The sequence below is a fragment of the Hippichthys cyanospilos genome, chromosome 12 (assembly GCF_059441005.1).
Source record: "Hippichthys cyanospilos isolate Australia breed blue-spotted pipefish chromosome 12, RoL_Hcya_1.0, whole genome shotgun sequence".
Taxonomy (NCBI): Eukaryota; Metazoa; Chordata; class Actinopteri; order Syngnathiformes; family Syngnathidae; genus Hippichthys; species Hippichthys cyanospilos.
The window spans coordinates 20,646,212-20,667,410 of NC_142380.1; the positions used below are offsets into that span (position 1 = coordinate 20,646,212).

Below are 21,199 nucleotides of genomic sequence, written 5' to 3' on the forward strand. Positions count from 1 at the left end.
GAAGAAATGCTCATTCGTATAAAACTTAACAAAATAAAGCTATATGTCAAAGGAGTACAACGTAATAAGAAGTTGCTTCATGTTCCAATTCGTTTCCTCTTACTTTAAAAGGTAACCAACCATACCGTTCCTGTTACGAGAAGAAAAAAAGTGAAAACTATAAATTGGCTCATACATGGAGTGACCCGTTTGATAACCGTTTCTAAGCGTCCCCCCCCTGCTCCAGGTTCTACTGGGATTTCACAATGCTGCTTTTTATGGTGGGCAACCTGATCATCATCCCCGTCGGCATCACCTTCTTCAAGGAGGAGACCACCACGCCTTGGATCATCTTCAACGTGGTGTCGGACACCTTCTTCCTCATGGACCTTGTGCTCAACTTCCGCACGGGAATCATCATGGAGGACAACTCAGACATAATTTTGGACCCCGAAACCATCAAGAAAAAGTACCTGAAGACGTGGTTCATCGTGGACTTCATCTCCTCCATTCCGGTGGATTACATCTTCCTCATAGTGGAGAAGGGCATTGATTCTGAAGTGTACAAGACGGCTCGCGCCCTGAGGATCGTCCGCTTCACCAAGATCCTCAGTCTCCTGCGCCTCTTGAGGCTATCCCGTCTCATACGCTACATACACCAATGGGAAGAGGTAAGCCTTCGTCGTCTCGATGTGAATGCTGGCTTAACTTGCGTCGAACCTCCAACCTGGCGTGTCAGTAATTTCCCAGACGCACTGCGGGCTCCATATCAATGTTCTGATGTTGAGATGCTTGAGCCTGGGCACGTTTTGCATTCTGATTGTCTTCCGTCATTGTCACCCATTTCTCACTGACCCGCATGTCCACCGGGGGCTAATGAGCAGCACTTAATCTATTAAGAAAAATAAAAAAGTTGGGCGAATCAAGAACAACCACTGCCATTATATACACAGTGCAGTTTTAGAGCATGAAACTCCTCAAAAAGTGGGACAATTTGAAAAAAACAAAACAAAACAAAACAAAAAACAACATTTTTCAAAGGTTATCTGTTTTGTGGTAACAAGAAGAGATTTAAACAAAAACAAACAAAAAAAGAGAAGACATTTGCCACCCCTAACCAGGAGCAGAGGGTAGCGAGCTTGCTGTGCACTTTACGGTAGATCCGGAAAGAAGAGCATTGCTGAGAACTTTCACTTTTCTGGGATGTGACAGAACCAATATTTTCACCGACAGCACCTTTATTCTTTGCGGCAATACTCACCTGCCAAAAAATAAAAGTTTCAATGTCGCAATCAAGTGGCCGAGACTGTGCTAAATATTGTGATGACAATGCTGCGCTTTCGTTAGCTTAGCACAGTAACTACGGTTCAACAGCTGTTAAGTGAAGCAAACGCTGCACATACCAGTTGTCCCAAGTTCTCGCTTCCGCCTTTCTACAAGACAGGTGAGTGCGCTTGCTTGGCTCTGTTTTGTATTGAAAGCTCAGCTGGCCATGTTGGATCGCTCCGGGTGAATACAAAGCGGCCGCCATAATTAATTCCTGCCCCCTGCGTGAGCCGTTGGATGTTGATTGGCTGTGGCGACGCAAAACGCGGAAAAAGTAAAAAAAAAATAACTCAAAAGGCGAAATTTTGCTTCTCGTGACCGCGCACGGCCATTCGCGTCTCTCCATTCGCATCCATCGCGTCGCCCGACGTGCATTCGTGCACAGTCACACGAACTCCATTGACTACAATACAAAACGCTCTGCTATTTCGCCTCGTTCGCGTTCGATGTGCGCATACCATTTAACTAAATCATCTCCAAAACATGATTTCGGGTGCAACCCACGCGGCCCGGTACCGGTCGGCGGACCGGGGGTTGGGGACCACTGATCTAAGAGACAATTTCAGTCAGTCAAAGTTAAATAAATATACAGTGGGCCCCCGGTTTACAAGCTCCCTGTTTTACGAATTTTTCATCTTACGACCGTGGACTGCAGCGTTTTTTGTCCCCCTCTTACGCACAAACTTTTCGTCTTACGAACAATCCAACATGCCGGTCAGTGTGTCTGCACTATTTTTTTCGCTTTGCTGCATCAATAAAAATAACTTTTTTCGCACGTCACGGAAACAGTGATATGCTATTGGTCTTATAAGGTCACAGTCACGGTCTCAGTCACGGAGATGCCAATATGCTATTGGTCGATTAAGGTCACAGTCACGGTCTCAGTCACAGAGATGCCGATATGCTATTAGTCGATTAAGGTCACAGTCACGGTCTCAGTCACAGAGATGTGGATATGCTATTGGCCGGCGTCACGTCAATCACAGAAATGCCGATATGCTATTGGCCGAAGGCCTTCATCTAGCTTGATGGCACAGCTGGTCGGTGTGTTGTGAAGACTTTGCAATCTTTATCTGTTAGACATGGCTTCTAAAATTGCAAGTGGCGGTAAAGGAAGAAGTAAGAGGATGATGACAATAGAAACAAAGCAGGAGATAATAAAAAAATACGAAGGAGGCGCACGCATAGTTAACCTTGCTCGTGAGTATGGCCGTAACCGTTCGGCAGTCTTCTATGGGCAAGACTTTCCTTGCCAGGGGACGGACCTCGGTCAACAACAAAATGGAGAGGCTTCTTCTATTATGGATTAAAGAGAAGGAAATCGCCGGTGATATGTTCTCGTTTGAGAAAAGTTCTCGTTTAAGAAAATAAATAAATTCTGCGAGTTCATCTCTGCTCCTCTCCGCCTCCACCCACCACTAGCTCAAGTCACGTCACCCCAAAGGTAAATGTCATTTTTCCTTTGTATATTTATGTTATTTAATTGAACTGTACAGTAGATTGTTACTAATTTTTAATATGTGTATAAAGTCGTGATGTTTCTACCTAAGGTTTTTGCACGTGTTGCACATATTCAGTAATTAACATAGGTTTGGATTGCCCGTCATACGAGTAATTCGAGTTACGAGCATAACCACTGAACGGATTAAGTTCGTAACACGGGGGCCCACTGTATTTGCCAGTCGCCTGATATAGTGCTTACCACTACTGGTATGCAGGCTCCCTCTAGTGGTTCTCCAAAGAGTTACAATAAATGCATCAATGGCATTACTAATGACATTACAATTTCCTGGTATTACGTAATGGCATTATAAAGACTTTATATCTATTTTTTTTAATTCAAGCACAGTCAATTAATTTGGTATAGTTCATTTGTATTTTACCTTAAAAAGTACCCATTTGCATTTTAAAGGGAACTTGTTGAGCAATTTTCAGCAGTAAACATTTCAAACTGTCCACATTGAATTTCAAAACCAAACAAATTTGCATGTACGATTAATACCTTTCATAACATCAATTTAGACTTGCTCTCATCAGAAAATGACATCACACGCTCAACCCAACCCAGAAAGCAGGTGAGCTGTGATTGTTTGTTACCTGAGCTCATCAGATGTTGTTTTCAGTCACAGCGGGGGAAATGTCCTTTTTATAGAATATATTTGACTTAAGCTTTAAAGATATACTAAGCTCATTGAGCGCTCTGCGGTAGCAGAATCGTAATATTTTGTTCTTTTGACAAGCAAATGATTTTTCATGTACTATTGCTACACATTTTTCCACTTGCTTCAGTCAACTGAAAATGACAACAGAACCAGGAAAAAACATAATGGGACACCCCTGACGTAATACATTGGTGTAACACATTGGTGAATCAGCGGCTAGGGCACAATTAACATGCTCCGAATACGAGGTACAAAGAGACCTGAAACCGAAATTCTAAAAATCGAACACCGCGCTGCATCAGGGCAGGAAAATATCGATTTGATCGTTTTTCAAATGGTCCAATTAATTGAAAAAAAAAATGGACATGTCTCCCAGGCCTAAAAGGTGCTGCAAACCCCCACCGGCCAAAAAGGACACGCTTTGCAGCGGTCGACTCCCATGGAGATACCATTGCGCCACCACCGGCAGCGCCATGTTGGCGTTTTGCAGTGCCGAACAGTGCAGCGGGCCTCGGCTGCTCACTTGATATTTGGATAATTGCATTTTTCAAGCTATGGTGTGATATACACACACACACACGTACTTGGCACACATGGAGAATGAGAGTGGAGACGAGAGGTTGAGCGAGTGTCATTTGCCCTCCCCGTCACAGAAGTCACATGATTTATTTGTCGCGGGACCTTGCGAATTTGCTCCACGACTCATTTGCAAAGACAAGTTGAAGGTTGAGTTGAGCACATGTGCCGCGTGCGCCAGGACAGAGGCATGGGACATGGGAGACATGTCCGGTAGTCTTCAGCGGACCGCATCTCTTCTCTCTCAGCTGCACTCACCTTCTGTATGTTCTTATTCCTTCTTCGTTGACTTTCACCAACACTGGAACAGGAATGTGACAACTTCATGCCGCAACTTAGCCTTTGGTCCGATGGCTTCATGCTCATGCTGGGGGGGGGGGGGGGGGGGGGGGGGGGGGGGGGGGGCTGAACTCAAAAACATTTCTTTGCAAAAAAAAATTCCCAAATTTTCTTCGATACACTACTGGTTTAAACGTGGTGTATATTGCACTTACGTTGATCTCGGGGAGCAGCAGTTTTGCAACTTCTCGTCATCTGAAACTTGACCTGGGGGTTGCTTGGAGCTCAGGTGACGACCAATCACGAGTCAGGTGTTTGGTCATGTGACTTGAGCCCAGGACTACCGTACATCACTTTTGGTCAGCGGCAGGTGACAAAATGGATGTCACCTGACGCGACTAAAAACGGGATGGCTTTTGCCAAGTATCTCATGTTCCACAACACACACTATTTCTTCTAAGACTGCTTTAATTTATGCGGCTACATGGAACCCGGTATTGGTAACATTTCGGACTCAACTTCTCTTTTCGGAGGAATACTACACTCATTTAGCAATTTTCAGCAGTAACAATTTAATAGTACAGTGAACCCCCGTGTTACAACATCCCTGATTTATGTTATTTTCATGTTGCAACGTGGAATATTGAGTTTTTTCATCCCTTCTTCATGACATTTTCCCAGTTATGCGACCAAAACAATTGTCATGACCCTAGGGCAGGGGTGGGCAACTCTGGGCCTCAAAGGCCAGTGTCCGGCATGTTTTCCAGTTTTCTCTCCCTAACACACCTGATTTAAACCATTAGCTCATCAACAAGCCCTGCTGGAGCTTGAAAATAATTCTAATCATTTGAATCAGGTGTGTTAGGGAGAGAAAACGGGAAAACATGGAAACACCGGCCCCCGAGGCCTGGAATTGCCCACCCCTGCCCTAGGGCTTAGCTGTATATGTGTTGTTTTGCCTTCATCTGCTGGTGTTTGTAGGTAATTGCACTTACAGTATTTACTATAGTCGTCAAACTGCTTCCATGCAACGCGTGACTACAATGCTGGTCTGCTATTTGGTCGGTGTCTCCTCACGGAGATGGTGTGCTGTTGGTAGGCCTCACTTATTTTAAAAATGACGGAACGGTAAAGCTTTGTTCGATTGTGAGTGGTTACAAACCCGTACTTATAGTGCATTTTACTGCTTAATTCGAGGTTGAAAAAAGTTAGCCATGGGTCCCAAGACTGCTAGGGATGTTAAAGAGAGAAGTAATAAGATGATTTATATGGAAACAATGCTGGAGATAACCCTTTTTTGGGAATATGGGCATAACAAGCGGCAGCCAAAGGTAAAGAAATCATTTCTATATTTTTTATTTATTATGTTTCCTGATTGTATGCATGTATATTATATATACATCGCACTTACTATTCTATTTTATTCCCAATTTTTTATATGTATGTACAATTTTGATGTTTTTATCTGGGGTTCTAAACGCATTAGCTATTTAACATAGGTTTGGATTGCCCGTCAAACGACGAATTCCCCTTACAACCCCAACCGCGGAACGGATTAATGTTGTTACATGGGGGCCCACTGTAGGTATATATTGTAATGCATTTGATAACAAGTACAAATAACTCATTTTCAAACTTATTTTGCGACTTGCTGCTAGCAGGAAGACATCCACCATTATCCGTTGTGCCTCCAACGTCCTCCCTCGCGTGAGCGAACCCAAGCACGTGAGAGCGCCCCTCGACGGCGTGTGTCCAGCCATGCACGATGCGCCTCTGACGGGAGACTGTCATCCCCACTCATTTATCAAAGCAACTGCATAACGTGAAGGCTGTAAAGTCCAGCGGGCTTGTCGATTTCGTGGGAAATTTGAAATTGGGACTTTACAGCTAGCTATTTGCAGGGATAGCAGAGTGTGTGCATGTGTGTGTGTATGTGTGTGGTGCTGGTGGGGGGTGGGTGTGGGGGTGGGGCGCTTCCTGCCAGTGGGATTGATTCTTCCGGGATTTCCTCCCGGCACACTCCAGATCTTCCACATGACCTATGACCTGGCCAGCGCTGTGATGCGGATCATCAACCTTATCGGCATGATGCTGCTGCTGTGTCACTGGGACGGCTGCCTCCAGTTCCTGGTTCCCATGCTGCAGGACTTCCCCTCTGACTGCTGGGTGTCCCTCAACAAAATGGAGGTGAGCGACAGAACTCCGAGACAAAAACAAATATCGGTGAAGGCGAATGGCAAAATGGAGGGTGGCGCGGACAAAAAACAAAACAAAATCCCACGCTAGCCCGCGAACCGTTATTAGCTGGCGCGCTTGCACAAACGCTCCACATTATTGTTCCATAAAAAGTTGTTGGCAGCGGCGGGACCACGACAGGAAAGATAAAACGGGCAGGGAATATGACAGACAGCTGGCCTCTTTGATGCCGTGCATCTCGGGGAGGAATAAAAGCCGCTTGTTTGTATGTGTGGTCAGACTGGTGGCAGATGGCCCAATGCACTTTTAAATACCTTTGCTTCCACATTTTCAAAACGTTTATTGGCGCTCCATTTTGGGCTTTGAGGGATTGGTGTCATGCTCCTTTTGACAAAGTAGGGCGTTAATGACATCAGAAAGAAAGAAGCTTCTCCTTCTTGGTGGACAAGTTCATGTAAACTAGTTCAGAAGCTAAACCAAAAAAAATAACAAAACATTCAGAATAGGGAGGGCTGTTTGGAATCATGTGTATTCACTTGACTGCAAATATGGCAGGAGATAATCAATGGCACTTTCAAGTTCCATTAAGTCGAGCGCCCGGGCCAGGATATGCTTGGCTTAGCACAAAAAGTCGCTCCAAAGTACAAATATAGCAGCACCATCACCTCAGCTGTGATGCACACTTAAGTTCATCACACAAATTAAATTGCCTGAGTAAGACATTTGTGGATGAACATATGAGCAACACCATGGCAATGTGACCAAGAGGAGAGCCCTCCCACGTTCCCACCCATAATGTGCACAGATTTCAGTTCCCAAACGGACGCCTCTCGGGAGACCCTCGCTCGTCTCTCTTGACCCATCTATTTCAGAATCAAAGTGCTCCTTGTTCATCCATTATTCAATCTGTTGCACTTGGCTCTTTTTGCTTTGGGTTTCCACCTGCAACTATTTAGCCTCGGCCCGCTCAGTGCTGTGTTTATTTTGGGAGTCGGCAGGCGCCCTGCCCATTGTCTGCGTCTACGCCCAGTGCCCCGTGGCCACCCGGGGTCTCAGCAAGGTTTTCTCACAGAATTTGCCCTTACTTCTCTATCGGTCTGTCGTGTTGTGATGTGGTCCCTCACATTCATCACATTTGCTCTGGGCCTTCTACCAATGAGAAGCTGACAGCAGGCGCAGGAAAGTGTGAGCTGGGACCTTGGCCCAACTGTTGGTGGTGCCCGGCTTGCTCTTTTTGTTATGTCTTGTAATATGCAATGCTTTGCTGAATGAATAAAAAGCAGACGGGGACGCTTTGGCTTCGAACGCTGTTGGTGAGCATGAGAATGTACTCCAAGCCTTCCCTTTGCCGGCAAAGAAAAATCAGTCTTGGTTGGTCTGAGCTACTATTTTGCTGCTTAGCAGCTCGGCTTGTCTTCCTCTTCTTTTAAAGATAACCCTGAGAATTATGTAGTATATTAACCCTCCCGGCTGTTTTTTGGCCTTCCTTTCCGGCTCCTCGGATGCAAGTCTTCTTCGAAAGGTGGGGTTTTATTTACACAAGGCATTTGATGTATCCATTAAGACTCCCTGCTTTTTTTTTTTCCCCTTGGCAGAACGACACCTGGTCGGAGCTGTACTCCTTTGCCGTCTTCAAGGCGATGAGCCACATGCTGTGCATCGGATACGGCCGCCAAGCCCCAGAGAGTTTGTCGGATATCTGGCTCACCATGCTGAGTATGATTGTGGGAGCCACTTGCTACGCCGTCTTTATCGGCCATGCGACGGCCCTCATCCAATCCTTGGACTCCTCCAGACGGCAATATCAAGAAAAGGTAGGAGTCGAGCGCTTGCCACAGCCACCAAGTCCTTCCAACGGACCCTCTCTTGTTGCCTGGCTGCCCCACCTCATTCACATAGACAACCTGAGAAAGCCTGCTCATTTGTGTCCACTTTTATGTCCACTTTTGTGTCCATTTTGTCCCAGAAAGATACTAAAGCGAATCACGTCCCAAGCAAGCACGCATCAGTGAGGATGTCCTTGACTGAGTGCGCGAGGCTGAGTGAAAAGATAGAGACCAAAAACACACGTCCACTACAGTGGACACAAATGAGAAGGATTTTGAAACACGCATGTGTCTAACATACAGTAGTTAGTAGTTCATTCCAACATGTGAAGGCTGGGAATGTGAGTGTAAATGTTTGTTCCCCTTTACGTGGCCTGTGACTGGCTGCTGAGCAGTCCAGTGGAAGCTAAAGAAAATGGAGGAATGTGACACTGAGTGAAGCATTCTTTTTTTGATATTGATAAAATTTAATAAATGTTTGTGGTTTGCAGTGGTTTACTGCAATGCATTTTTGATGAGAGGTCTTTCTATTACAGTAACTCGAACTGCTCGTATGACAGGCAATCCAAACCTATGTTAATTAGTGAATGCGTGCAAAGCGTGCAAAAACCTTAGGTAAAAACATCACAACTTTATACACATATTAAAAATGAGTAACATAATCTACTGTACAGTTAAATTAAATAACATATACAAAGGAAAAATGACATTTACCTTTGGGGCGACGTGACTTGAGCTGGGTGGAGGCGGAACTTTTCTCGAACTAGAACATATCACCGGCGATTTCCTTCTCTTTAATCCATAATAGAAGAAGCCTCTCCATTTTGTTGTCGATCGAGGTCCGTCCCCTGGCAAGGAAAGTCTTGCCCTTAGAAGATTGCTGAGCGGTTACGGCCATACTCACGAGCAAGGTTAACCATGCGTGCACCTCCTTCGTATTTTTTTTATTATCTCCTGCTTGGTTTCTATTGTCATCATCCTCTTATTTCTTCCTTTACCGCCACTAGCAATTTTAGAAGCCATGTCTAACAGATAAAGATTGCAAAGTCTTCACAACATTCCTTCCTTCCGTTTTTGACTGATTTTCTCTCCTTCCTTCCGTCTCGACCAGCTGTGCCATCAAGCTAGATGAAGGCGTTCGACCAATAGCATCTCCGTGACTGACACCGTGACTGGAACAGTGACTGTGACATTGTAAGAGCAATAGCATATGAGCGTTACTGTAACATGCGTGAGCAGACGATTTTGTTAATGTAGCAAAGCGAAATCAATTGTACGTACACATTGACTGGCAATGCGTGGTGAAATCATAGTTACAACCATTGCGAATTTACACACATATTAAAAATTAGTACCATAATCTACTATACAGGGCCCCCGTGTTACGAACTTAATCCGTTCAGTGGTTATGCTCGTAACTCGAATTACTCGTATGACGGACAATCCAAACCTATGTTAATTACTGAATACGTGCAACACGTGCAAAAACCTTAGGTAGAAACATCACGACTTTATACACATATTAAAAATTAGTAACACTCTACTGTACAGTTCAATTAAATAACATGGATATACAAAGGATAAATGACATTTTCCTCTGGGGCGACGTGACTTGAGCTGAGTGGAGACTGAGGTGAGCAGATACCAACCCGCAGAATTTATTTATTTATTTTCTTAAACAAGAACTTTTCTCAAACTAAAACATATCACCGGCGATTTCCTTCTCTTTAATCCATAATAGAAAAAGCCTCTCCATTTTGTTGTCGAGCGAGGTCCGTCCCCCGGCAAGGAAAGTCTTGCCCTTAAAAGATTGCCGAGCGGTTCCGTCCATGCACACGAGCAAGGTTAACTATGCATGCGCCTCCCTTGTATTTTTTTATTATCTCCTGCTTGGTTTCTATTGTCATCATCCTCTTACTTCTTCCTTTACTGCCACTTGCAATTTTAGAAGCCATGTCTAACAGATAAAGTTTGTAAAGTCTTCAAAACATTCCTTCCTTCCGTTTTTCACTCATTTTCTCTCCTTCCTTCCATCCCGACCAGCTGTACCATCAAGCTAGATAAAGGCGTTCGACCAATAGCATATCGGCATTTCTGTGATTGACGTGACGCCGGCCAATAGCATATCCGCATCTCCGTGAGTGAGACCGGGACTGTGACCTTAATCGACCAATAGCATATCGGCATCTCCGTGACTGACACCGTGACTGAGACAGTGACTGTGACATTGTAAGAGCAGTAGCGTTCAAAGTTGCCGTGACAAGCGTCAACTACTGATTTTGATGACATTGCAAAGCGGAAAAAAAAGTAGGAACACAGTGGCCGGCATGTCGGTTTGTTCGTAATACGAAAGGTTTGTGCATAAGTGGGGGACAAAAAACTCTGCGATCCATGCCTGTAAGTAGAAATGTTCGTTAAAGAGGGTGTTGGTAAACCAGGGGCCGACTGTATTTTGATCAACCTACACACTAAAGTTTGGTTGAATTACTTTGACACGGTCGAGTTAATTGAGGAATGGATTTGGGTGGGCCGAAGAGCTGAAGCTGGCTTTTACCCTTTGGTCGGGTCACAAAGCCGTCTCTTTCTTGCAACTGCTTGAGATGCATCAATTCCTATTCTTTACAACTAACAGCAACAGAAAACATTCATCCTAACCTGCCAACATATTGATCACATAACAAACATACTAACTGATTGCACTGCCAACATACTGATCACATAACAAACTAACTGATTGCATCAAACATACTAAGCGATTGCATCACAAATATGGGATAATCTACTGTATGCAATTATTCTACCAATTCCTTCCTGTTTATCACATATTTGTTCGAATTCTCACATCACCATACATCAGTCACTTCAGTTTGATTTTCGACTGTAGAATAATTTACATTTGAAATCATATACATTTACACTCAGAGGCTATGTCTAGCTTTTCTCTGTATGGCTTCAACATAAACACTTTCACACACAATATACCCTCAGTAAGCAGTCAATTCAAAGTCACTTGTTCTTTTTGATCATCTTTCAAGTATATTTTTTTATTTATTTGGAGAGGGTCATGTTAACCGCCATTACTTCTCTCTATTCAATTGTGTGTGCATAAAAAAATGGCAGTTTCACCACTTTAGAAAGACAAATGAATCCGACCACCTCAGGAAGAACCCCCCCCCCAAAAAAAAAGACCCGTGAGAGTCTGCTGGGGAAGTTTCAGAGAACAAGCTCCCCTGATGTTGAAAACAATCAAACATCGCCTCAAAGGTGCAAACTGGCAGTGACGACTGGATCCGAGATGATCGTTCAGCGATCCTCATATCAGTCGGGGTCATCAACATACTTCTGATGGTCCTCGCCACCATGAAATGGACCAACAAGTTTGCTTAATCACTTAGATCAACAGCCAGTCACAAGGTTTTGATGGTTCGGCATTCTTGCAGGAGTACAAACTCATCTGGCATTTGATTAGTCATTTTCACTTTTCTCATTTTCATCATGTAGTCACTCAAACTTCTACTTGTGCTGCTTGTACGATGCCTCTTATTGAGACTTGATCAAGAACAAGACTCAATTTAATGCCAACCTGAATAATATTTATGGTAGATAATAACTATCTTCTAGACCACACACACGAAAAAACTAAATTTAATAAATTCAATACTCAAAATTCAACTTCCACAGTAATTACATAATCTTAAAAATAACATCACTCATCACTTAGTTTCATGATTTAGTACAGATAAAACAACATATTTGCTCTTTCAATCGAATGTGACAGCTTCCTGACGACAACATGTGGCCAAGAAATTTAACTTGTTTTTCACAACAGTATAATTTGACCTATTTCGGTCAAATGCTGTACTAAAGCCAATACCTCCATTTCGCAATCTTCTGTTCGTACAGACATAAATCAAAATTTGGCTTGCACAAAGTGGATTCATTGAGCCCAAGCAAGTCATGTTGCTTGGAAGACTGCAGACTTTTCACAATACCTACTAGATAGCCTTGGGTTACGTGTCCTTTCCATTCATATGTAAAAGCAAACAATACTCCATTATGTGGGTAATAGTGGAATTGCGAAAAATATGTTTTGTTTAGATCCACCAGAGAAATTAATTTAGATTTTGGATTGAGGGTATTTAGCAATGTATGGGGATTCGCCACGTTTGATTCTCTAGCAATGACTACCTTGTTCACTACTTGCAAGTCATATATCATTATCCTTTGAAGGGGGCACCTTCATTATAGAAGATTTTTGTATTGGATGATGAGTGAGCCCATTCCATAGCACTCCAGATTTGAGTAAATCTTCAATTTCTAGTTTTATTTCATCTCTTTCATCCCATTACTGACAGATATTATCAGGATTTGGCATTATGGTGAGCAGAGGTGGACCCAGAGGCAGGGAAACTGGAAGCAAGGTCGACTCAAGAAGAGATGTATAATAGGATGAAAGGACCAAAATCAGGGTAGCAGACAAGAATGCAAAGTAACAACCAAAAATACAACAAATAAACGTACTAAGAAAAACGAGGACTGAGGCTCAGAAAAAACAAAAGGACAATGAGGGACTGGCAAAATATGGGTTTAAAGACAGCAGCACAGGGACAACTATATGCGACACAGACAATGGCTCGACAATCGTGGGAACAAATACTGTGGCTTGAATACAAGAAGATTAATTAGACAGACAGCTGGAAGGGAAAGCTGAAGGCACACAGACCGGTGGCCAAAATCATACTAACGAGGGCTGACGCGAGATGAACAGAAACTGAAACCACATAAAAAGGAAATAGCAGAAACTCTCCAAAATAAACCCACAACCAAAAACCCCAACAGAACATGACAGATAGTGCCTTTGATATAATTTGCACTAACTGTTTTTTTTTAAATTTCAACTAGTTCACAAATCATCATTAATCTTACAACATTTTATCAATAAAAAGCTGCAGTCATTTTTCATTAGTTTGTACATCTCTCACATGGTAAGCAGGTCCTGGTTAGAAGTGCTGAATCAACTCTCCACATTTTTCAATACCTGCTTTTTTAAATCAGACACTTTTACCTCCTTAATATTGTCCATCATTCTCTAACAGTTAGAACAGTAGCTCTAACAAAGTATAATTGAAAATTCTCAACTGCATTCAAACACTAGAGTGTATTTCTTCTTAATCCATTTATTTTAATAGTAGTTGCCCTCTATTTATTACTATGCAATTTTAATTTACACAATGGCAGTCAGAGCGTTTCAGACTTAGGCCTTCAGTGATTCGGCCCCCTCAGAAGCACATGTATGCATTACTGGGCTACACAGGCTATTTTCTGGAGCATTAAAACATCAATAAACCCGCAGCAGCAATTAAAACTTATACTTGATACTGCCAGAACCTAAAATAATTAATAATAATTTTAATTTATTAGTGGATGGATAGATGGATGTTCACAAATTTTTATGAAGTCCACCAAGTGTCATGTCGGTGCGGCATGTTGGCGACGGATGTGGGAAGGTGGATCCAAAATGCAGGGAGGCAGGATAAGGTGGGCTCAATAAAACAATTTATTGCTCGCAGAAGCTGGGTGAAACATGAAACACTAGAGCTACACTAGAGCTGGAACACGCTCATGACAGGTGACACAAATTACACTAACGACAGAGGCCAGGGAAAAACAACACAAACCTAAAAGCAAAATAAGTCCCAACGCAAAAAATAAAGCCACAACAGGAAAAACCCAGACAGAACGTGACACCAAAAGCAGGCAAGCTTTAACAAGATTGTACGCTAAATTACAAATCACACTTTAATATAAGAACATAATGTATTTCTTTACCACTCATTGAATGTGAACAAAATAAAATTACGGAAACATATTAAAAATGAAAAAATAAATAAATCAAATGCTTGACTCACCCAAACAGCTGTCCAGCACTTATTTCAATACAAAATCCATTCGTCTTTCTTTCCTCGGAAAGACTTCAATGACTTGCTTGGAGTTTCTGCGTTTCATTTCCAATAATAAATCCTTTTATATTGACATGGACACCAATGCTGAAAGTTGCGTTGGTCCAATTTCTATTTTGTTGTTCTTCAGCCATTGTGGGTTTAAAAAAAAAAAAAAAGTGGGTAGATTTCAATTTTCAACTAAATGTCCGCGGGACTGGCTTCAATGTACGCTATGCCTCATAGTTGCCATTAGAATACGGTTAAGGAACATGCTTTTTTTCTTTTTTTTTTTTCAATAACCTTATTTAACTACTTCCAACATGGGGGATCAATATAGCACCGCCTTCTTGCAGTGAGCATCCAGTCACGTCACGTTCAACGTGAGGCCTCGAGATGGCGAACTTATGGATCGATTGACTATTACAGCTGTCCATTATGCATTACAGCCACTGACATCTGCGCTTGAGCAGAAACTCGTGCCATGTTGATGTGAACGCCCTGGCTTCTGGCGAAGGCAGATTTTACACAACATAACGACACAAGTTAGCTGAATTCCAATTGGCTAAAAACTCTAAAACTACAACAATGTGAGGACTGTAACCAAATGGATATAAAATGACACTGATAGAAGAGAATATGGAGAATACTTTTATATAATATATATATATATATATATATATATATATATATATATATATATATATATATATATATATATATATATATATATATATATATATATATATACAGTGGTACCTCGGTACTCGACCGCCTCTATACTCGACCAAATCGGTGCTCGACCAAAAAATTCAAGTAGGTAATGCATCGGACCTCAAACAGATTTTCGGTTCTCGACTAGCCGAGCCGAGCCGAGCCGACCCGAACGCGCTCCTCGGCCCTTCTCGGCCAGCGGGTAAGCGCCAGTTCAACTCAGACCGCCAGCGGAGTAAGACGTTTGTTCGAGTATTTCTTCCCGGATTTAAACTTTTTCGTGTTGCTCTAGCCCTTAATAATGGGTCCAAAGAAAGACAGTGATAAGGGGAAGGCAAAGAGGAAAACAATGAGGACCACTATTGAACCGAAGAAGGAAATTATAGCAAAATATGAACGTGGTGTACGAGTGTCCGACCTCGCGTCGCAGTTAGCTAGCGTCATCATGGAAGGAGTAACTCCCTCCCGTCCTCCCCACATCCATTCCTGTATGCCATCAACCACTCTCCAAAACGTAAGTAAATTATACAAAATGGTTTATAATGCTTTATTTATCTTTATCTTTATCTTTATCTTTATCATGTACTGCTTGTGCACATTTACTTGTGCACACATACTTTCCATTATTTCTTATGGGAAAATTGGTTTCGGTGTTCGAACAAATCGGTGCTCGACCACCACCTCAGAACGGATTATGGTCGAGTACCGAGGTACCACTGTATATATATATATATATATATATATATATATATATATATATATATATATATATATACAGTCGGCCCCCGGCTTACGAGCACCCGGATTTACGAACAATTCGCCTTACGAGCGTGGATCAGGAAGATTTTTGTCCTCCGCTCACGAACAAACCTCTCGCCTTACGAGCATTCCGACAATCCAGCCATTGAGTATGTAAAAATATTCTCGCTTAACTGCGTTGACATAGTCAGCAGTTGAGTCATCTAAAATCATCAGTAGATACTTGTGGCGGTCACGTGAACGCTATTGGTCTTAAAACGTCACACTGACTGTTTCACTCACGGTGTCTAAATATATTACCATTTAAGTGTAGTGTTTGTACAGCTAAAGGGAAAAACAGCTGACATGAAATTAAATGTGCTGATTGCAGGACAAAGAATTGTCATTGGTTTAAATGTGTGTTTTTTTTTTTAATTAATTGTCAATACATTCCAACCGTTTAAAAAAAAAGTGCGAATAATTATCAGTCAGTCAAGGAGACGCCAATATGCTATTGGTCGATTAAGGTCACCCGGTCTCACTCACGGAGATGCTATTGGCCGGCGTCACACGTCAATCACAGAAATGCCGATATGCTATTGGCTGAACGCCTTTATCTAGCTTGATGGGACAGGATGGAAGGAAGGAGAGTAAATGAGTGAAAAACGGAATGTTTTGAAGACTTTGCAAACTTTATCTGTTAGACATAGCTTCTAAAATTACTAGCAGCGGTAAAGGAAGAAATAAGAGGATGATGTATTAGTATCTCCGTGATTTGCACCCAGACTGAAAGAGTTACTGTAACACTGTAAGACCAATAGCATATCTGCACCTTGTTACGGGTGGTATATAAGTACAGTACCATTTAATAGTTGTTGGATATGACTGCATGTCATGTTATTCGGCAACCTCCCGACATGCTTTGGGATAGCGCCATTGTTGCAATACATATGAATGGAATCTAACAGTAAAGTGATGCTCGAGCAATCCATAAGTGTGGTGTCTTATTAATACGACACACACGAACCCTCCCCCCCGCCTCCACCCAGCTCAATTTACGTCGGGAAAAACAGCTGACATGAAATTAAGTGTGCCGATTGCAGGACAAAGAATCGTCACAGGTTTAAATGTGTTTTAATCAATAAGATGTCAATACATTCCAACCGTTTAAAAAAAACGTACCAATAAGTATCAGTCAGTCAAGGAGACGCCAATATGCTATTGGTCGATTAAGGTCACCGGTCTCACTCACGGAGATGCTATTGGCCGGCGTCACATGTCAATCACAGAAGTGCCGATATGCTATTGGCCGAACGCCTTTATCTAGCTTGATGGCACAGCTGGTTGGGATGGAAGGAAGTAGAGAAAACCCTGACTGAAAAAGTTACTGTGACACTGTAAGACCAATAGCATATCTGCATTACCATGTTGACTTTGAGCTTTCAGCTCTGTTCCCCTCTGCTTATCTCAACTCAAGTCACGTCTTTCCAAAGGTAAAAGTCATTTTTCCTTTGTATTTGTTATTTAATGCAACTGTACAGTAGATTATGTCACTCAATATTAATATATGTATACAGCGTGACGTTTATACCTAAGGCTTCTGCGCGCGTTGCACGCATTCACGAATTAACATGGGTTAGGATTGCCCGCTATACGAGCAATTCGAGATACGAGCGTAGCCGCTGAACGGATTAAGTTCGTAACCCGGGGGCCCACTGTATATATATATATATATATATATATATATATATATATATATATATATATATATATATATATATATATATATATATATATATATATACAGTGATCCCCCCGACTTCGTGGTTAATGGGGGCTGTCAACCCCCCGCAAAGTCTGAAACCCGTGAAGTAGGGTATCAGTTCCTCGATTTTTGTGTACGCCCCAATATAGCCGCAGTAACCATAAACAATCCTTTTTTTTGCCTTTTTTATTTCCTTTCTCCCATTATTTAACATTACATTATCCTTATTAACATTATTGTATATTCATTAAATAACTAATATTACTTAGTTTGTTGAGAATGTGTTCTCAGGACTGGTTATCTGCGCCAAGACTCCGGTGAAAAAGTACGCACGTCATCACGCTAAACTTCACATTTATTTTGGCTCATGTATGGCGTATTATGTAATAAATGTTGAATAATAAATCAACAACAATCTTAAAGTCAGTAAACTAACATATAAACACGTAATCTATGAATTTACTGTATTTTTAGCCGACTTTAGCGGGTTAGCAACAACTAACAACTACTAACTATAAAGTGCAACCTCTACACAAACGAACACATAAACAGAATAAACACTCATCGCTTACTAAACATAGGCAGTAGCGTGCGTTATTAACATAAATGATAAAAAACTATAAATATGAGCTTACGTTGTCATTCACGACGTCACCATAACGAGCAGAATGACGCACAGAGAACGTAAAATAGGAAACGGATATGTAACGCGACCCGACAAATTAAAAGCATGCATTTCAAAATAAGATAAAACACGTCACGAACTCTAACGCTTGAAGAATTTTTAACATAGTTATCAACTAATATTACTTTGTCATTTGATTAATACAGTACTGTATAATGTACTTTTTTGCTTTTTTTCAATTTTTGTACATTTTTACACATTTTTTAAAAGATTTTTTTATTTTGAAATATTTTATTTTTCCTGGAAAAAAACACGAAGTACTAAGACCGCGATATCTGAGACCGCGAAGTCGGAGGAATCACTATATATATATATATATATATATATATATATATATATATATATATATATATATATATATATGTATATATATATATATATATATATATATATATATATATATACAGTCGGCCCCCGGTTTACCAACACCCTCTTTTACGAACATTTCGACTTACGAGCGTGGGCCACGGAGTTTTTTGTCCCCCACTTACGTGCAAACCTTTCGTCTTACGAACAATCTGACATGGCGGCCATTGTATTAATTCAGATATTTTCGCTCTGCTGCGTCAACAAAATTAATAGAGGACGCTGGTCACGGCAACGTTGAACGCTATTGCTCTTACAATGTCACAGTCACTGTCTCAGTCACGGTGACAGTCACGGAGTCAGTCACGGAGATGCCGATATGGTCGATTAAGGTCATGGTCGGTCTCACTCACTGAGATGCTATTGGCCGGCGTCACATCAATCACAGAAATGCCGATATGCTATTGGCCGAACGCCTTTATCTAGCTTGATGGCATAGCTGGTCGGGATCGAAGGAAGGAGAGAAAATGAGTGAAAAACGGAAGGAAGGAATGTTGTGAAGACTTTGCAAACTTTATCTGTTAGACATGGCTTCTAAAATTGCAAGTGGCGGTAAAGGAAGAAGTAAGAAGATGATGACAATAGAAACCAAGCAGGAGATAATAAAAAAAAAAAAAAAATACAAAGGAGACGCATGCATAGTTAAGCTTGCTCGTGAGTATGGACGGAACCGCTCGGCAATCTTCTAAGGGCAAGACTTTCCTTGCTGGGGGACGGGCCTCGCTCGACAACAAAATGAAGTGGCTTCTTCTATTATGGATTAAAGAGAAGGCAATCGCCGGTGATATGTTTTAGTTTGAGAAAAGTTCTTGTTTAAGAAAATAAATAAAATTCTGCGGGTTGGTCTCTGCTCACCTCCGACCTCCGTCTCCACTCACCTCCGTCTCCACTCAGCTCAAATCACGTCGCCCCAGAAGAAAATGTCATTTGTCCTTTGTGTATCCATGTTAATTAAATTAACTACACAGTAGGTTATGGTACTAATTTTAAATGTGTGTGTAAATATGTCATGGTTTTATCTCTGATTTAACCACGCGTTGCCAGTCAATGTGTACTTACAATTGACATCGTTTTACTACTTCTAGGAAATTATCTGCTCACGCGTGACACGGAAACGCTGATATGCTATTGCTCTTACAATGTCACAGTCACTGTTTCAGTCACGGTGTCAGTCACGGAGATGCCGATATGCTATTGGTCGAAGGCCTTCATCTAGCTTGATGGCACAGCTGGTCGAGACGGAAGGAAGGAGAGAAAATGAGTGAAAAACGGAAGGAAGGAATGTTGTTAAGACTTTGCAAACTTTATCTGTTAGACATCGCTTCTAAAATTGCTAGTGGCGGTAAAGGAAGAAGTAAGTGGATGATGATAATAGAAACGAAGCAGGAGATAATAAAAAAAAAAATACGAAGGAGGCGCACGCATGGTTAACCTTGCTTGTGAGTATGGCCGTAACCGCTCGGCAATCTTCTAAGGGCAAGACTTTCCTTGCCGGGGGACGGACCTCGATCAGCAACAAAATAGAGAGTCTTCTTCTATTATGGATTAAAGAGAAGGAAAATCGCCGGTGATATGTTCTAGTTTGAGAAAAGTTCTTGTTTAAGAAAATAAATAAAATTCTGCGGGTTGGTCTCTGCTCACCTCCGACCTCCGTCTCCACTCACCTCCGTCTCCACTCAGCTCAAATCACGTCGCCCCAGAGGAAAATGTCATTTGTCCTTTGTGTATCCATGTTAATTAAATTAACTAAGTTCCCGTTTAAGAAAATAAATAAATAAATTCTGCGGGTTGGTCTCCTCTCCCCTCCGCCTCCACCCAGCTCAAGTCACGTCGCCCCAAAGGTAAATGTCATTTTTCCTTTGTATATGTTATTTAATTTAACTGTACAGTAGATTATGTTACTCATTTTTAAAATGTGTATGAAGTCGTGATGTTTTTACCTAAGGTTTTTGCACACGTTGCACGCATTCACTAATTAACATAGGTTTGGATTGCCCGTCATACGAGCAGTTCAAGTTACGAGCGTAGCCGCTGAACGGATTAAGTTCGTAATACGGGGGCCCACTGTGTATATATATATATATATATATATATATATATATATATATATATATATATATATATATATATATATATATATATATATATATATATATATATATATATAAATGTAAAATGAATGTAAAATGAAATTTACTTATTTTATGCTAGCAGAGTAGGCCTTACTAGCCCTGATGGCCCACCACTGAATTTACACTTTCTAAGCCCCCCTCTTTTTCAAACCACACACACACACACACACACACACACACACACACACACACACACACACACACACACACACACACACAAACATACACACACACACACACACACACACACGCACACGCACACACACACATTCCTGTACAATTAGGCAAGTGAGGACCGAGTAACTCCAGATAAGTAGTTTGGACCACCCTTTCTGCTATGCTTAGAGAATAACTAATCATATATTTGAGTACTAGGTGACACACTAACACCCTTTTCCACTTCTTCTTTAAAAAACAATGAATGAGAATGTATTATTATTTTAACCCAAATCACTGCAGGAGTGAGGACTCTGAATGGGGCATTTAAAGTCCTCACTCCAACTGTAATTTGTTTTT

The 21,199-nt window shown here is 41.6% G+C and overlaps 1 protein-coding gene and 1 long non-coding RNA gene across 2 annotated transcripts in view; one reads left to right on the plus strand and one right to left on the minus strand.

Moving 5' to 3' along the window:
• Positions 1-21,199, plus strand: part of LOC148415280 (potassium/sodium hyperpolarization-activated cyclic nucleotide-gated channel 2-like) — a 52,250-nt gene that overhangs the window by 2,282 nt on the left and 28,769 nt on the right. Inside the window, exons 2-4 of the mRNA XM_088429653.1 lie at positions 227-650; positions 6,348-6,509; positions 8,114-8,332. Of these exons, the coding sequence (XP_088285779.1) occupies positions 227-650; positions 6,348-6,509; positions 8,114-8,332 (805 nt within the window). The remainder of the gene's footprint in view (positions 1-226; positions 651-6,347; positions 6,510-8,113; positions 8,333-21,199) is intronic.
• LOC148415281 (uncharacterized) lies at positions 477-4,410 on the minus strand. The gene is made up of 3 exons (XR_015867462.1): positions 4,302-4,410; positions 707-871; positions 477-628 (listed from the first exon to the last, which is right to left on the minus strand). It is a non-coding gene; the product is annotated as an uncharacterized LOC148415281 (long non-coding RNA).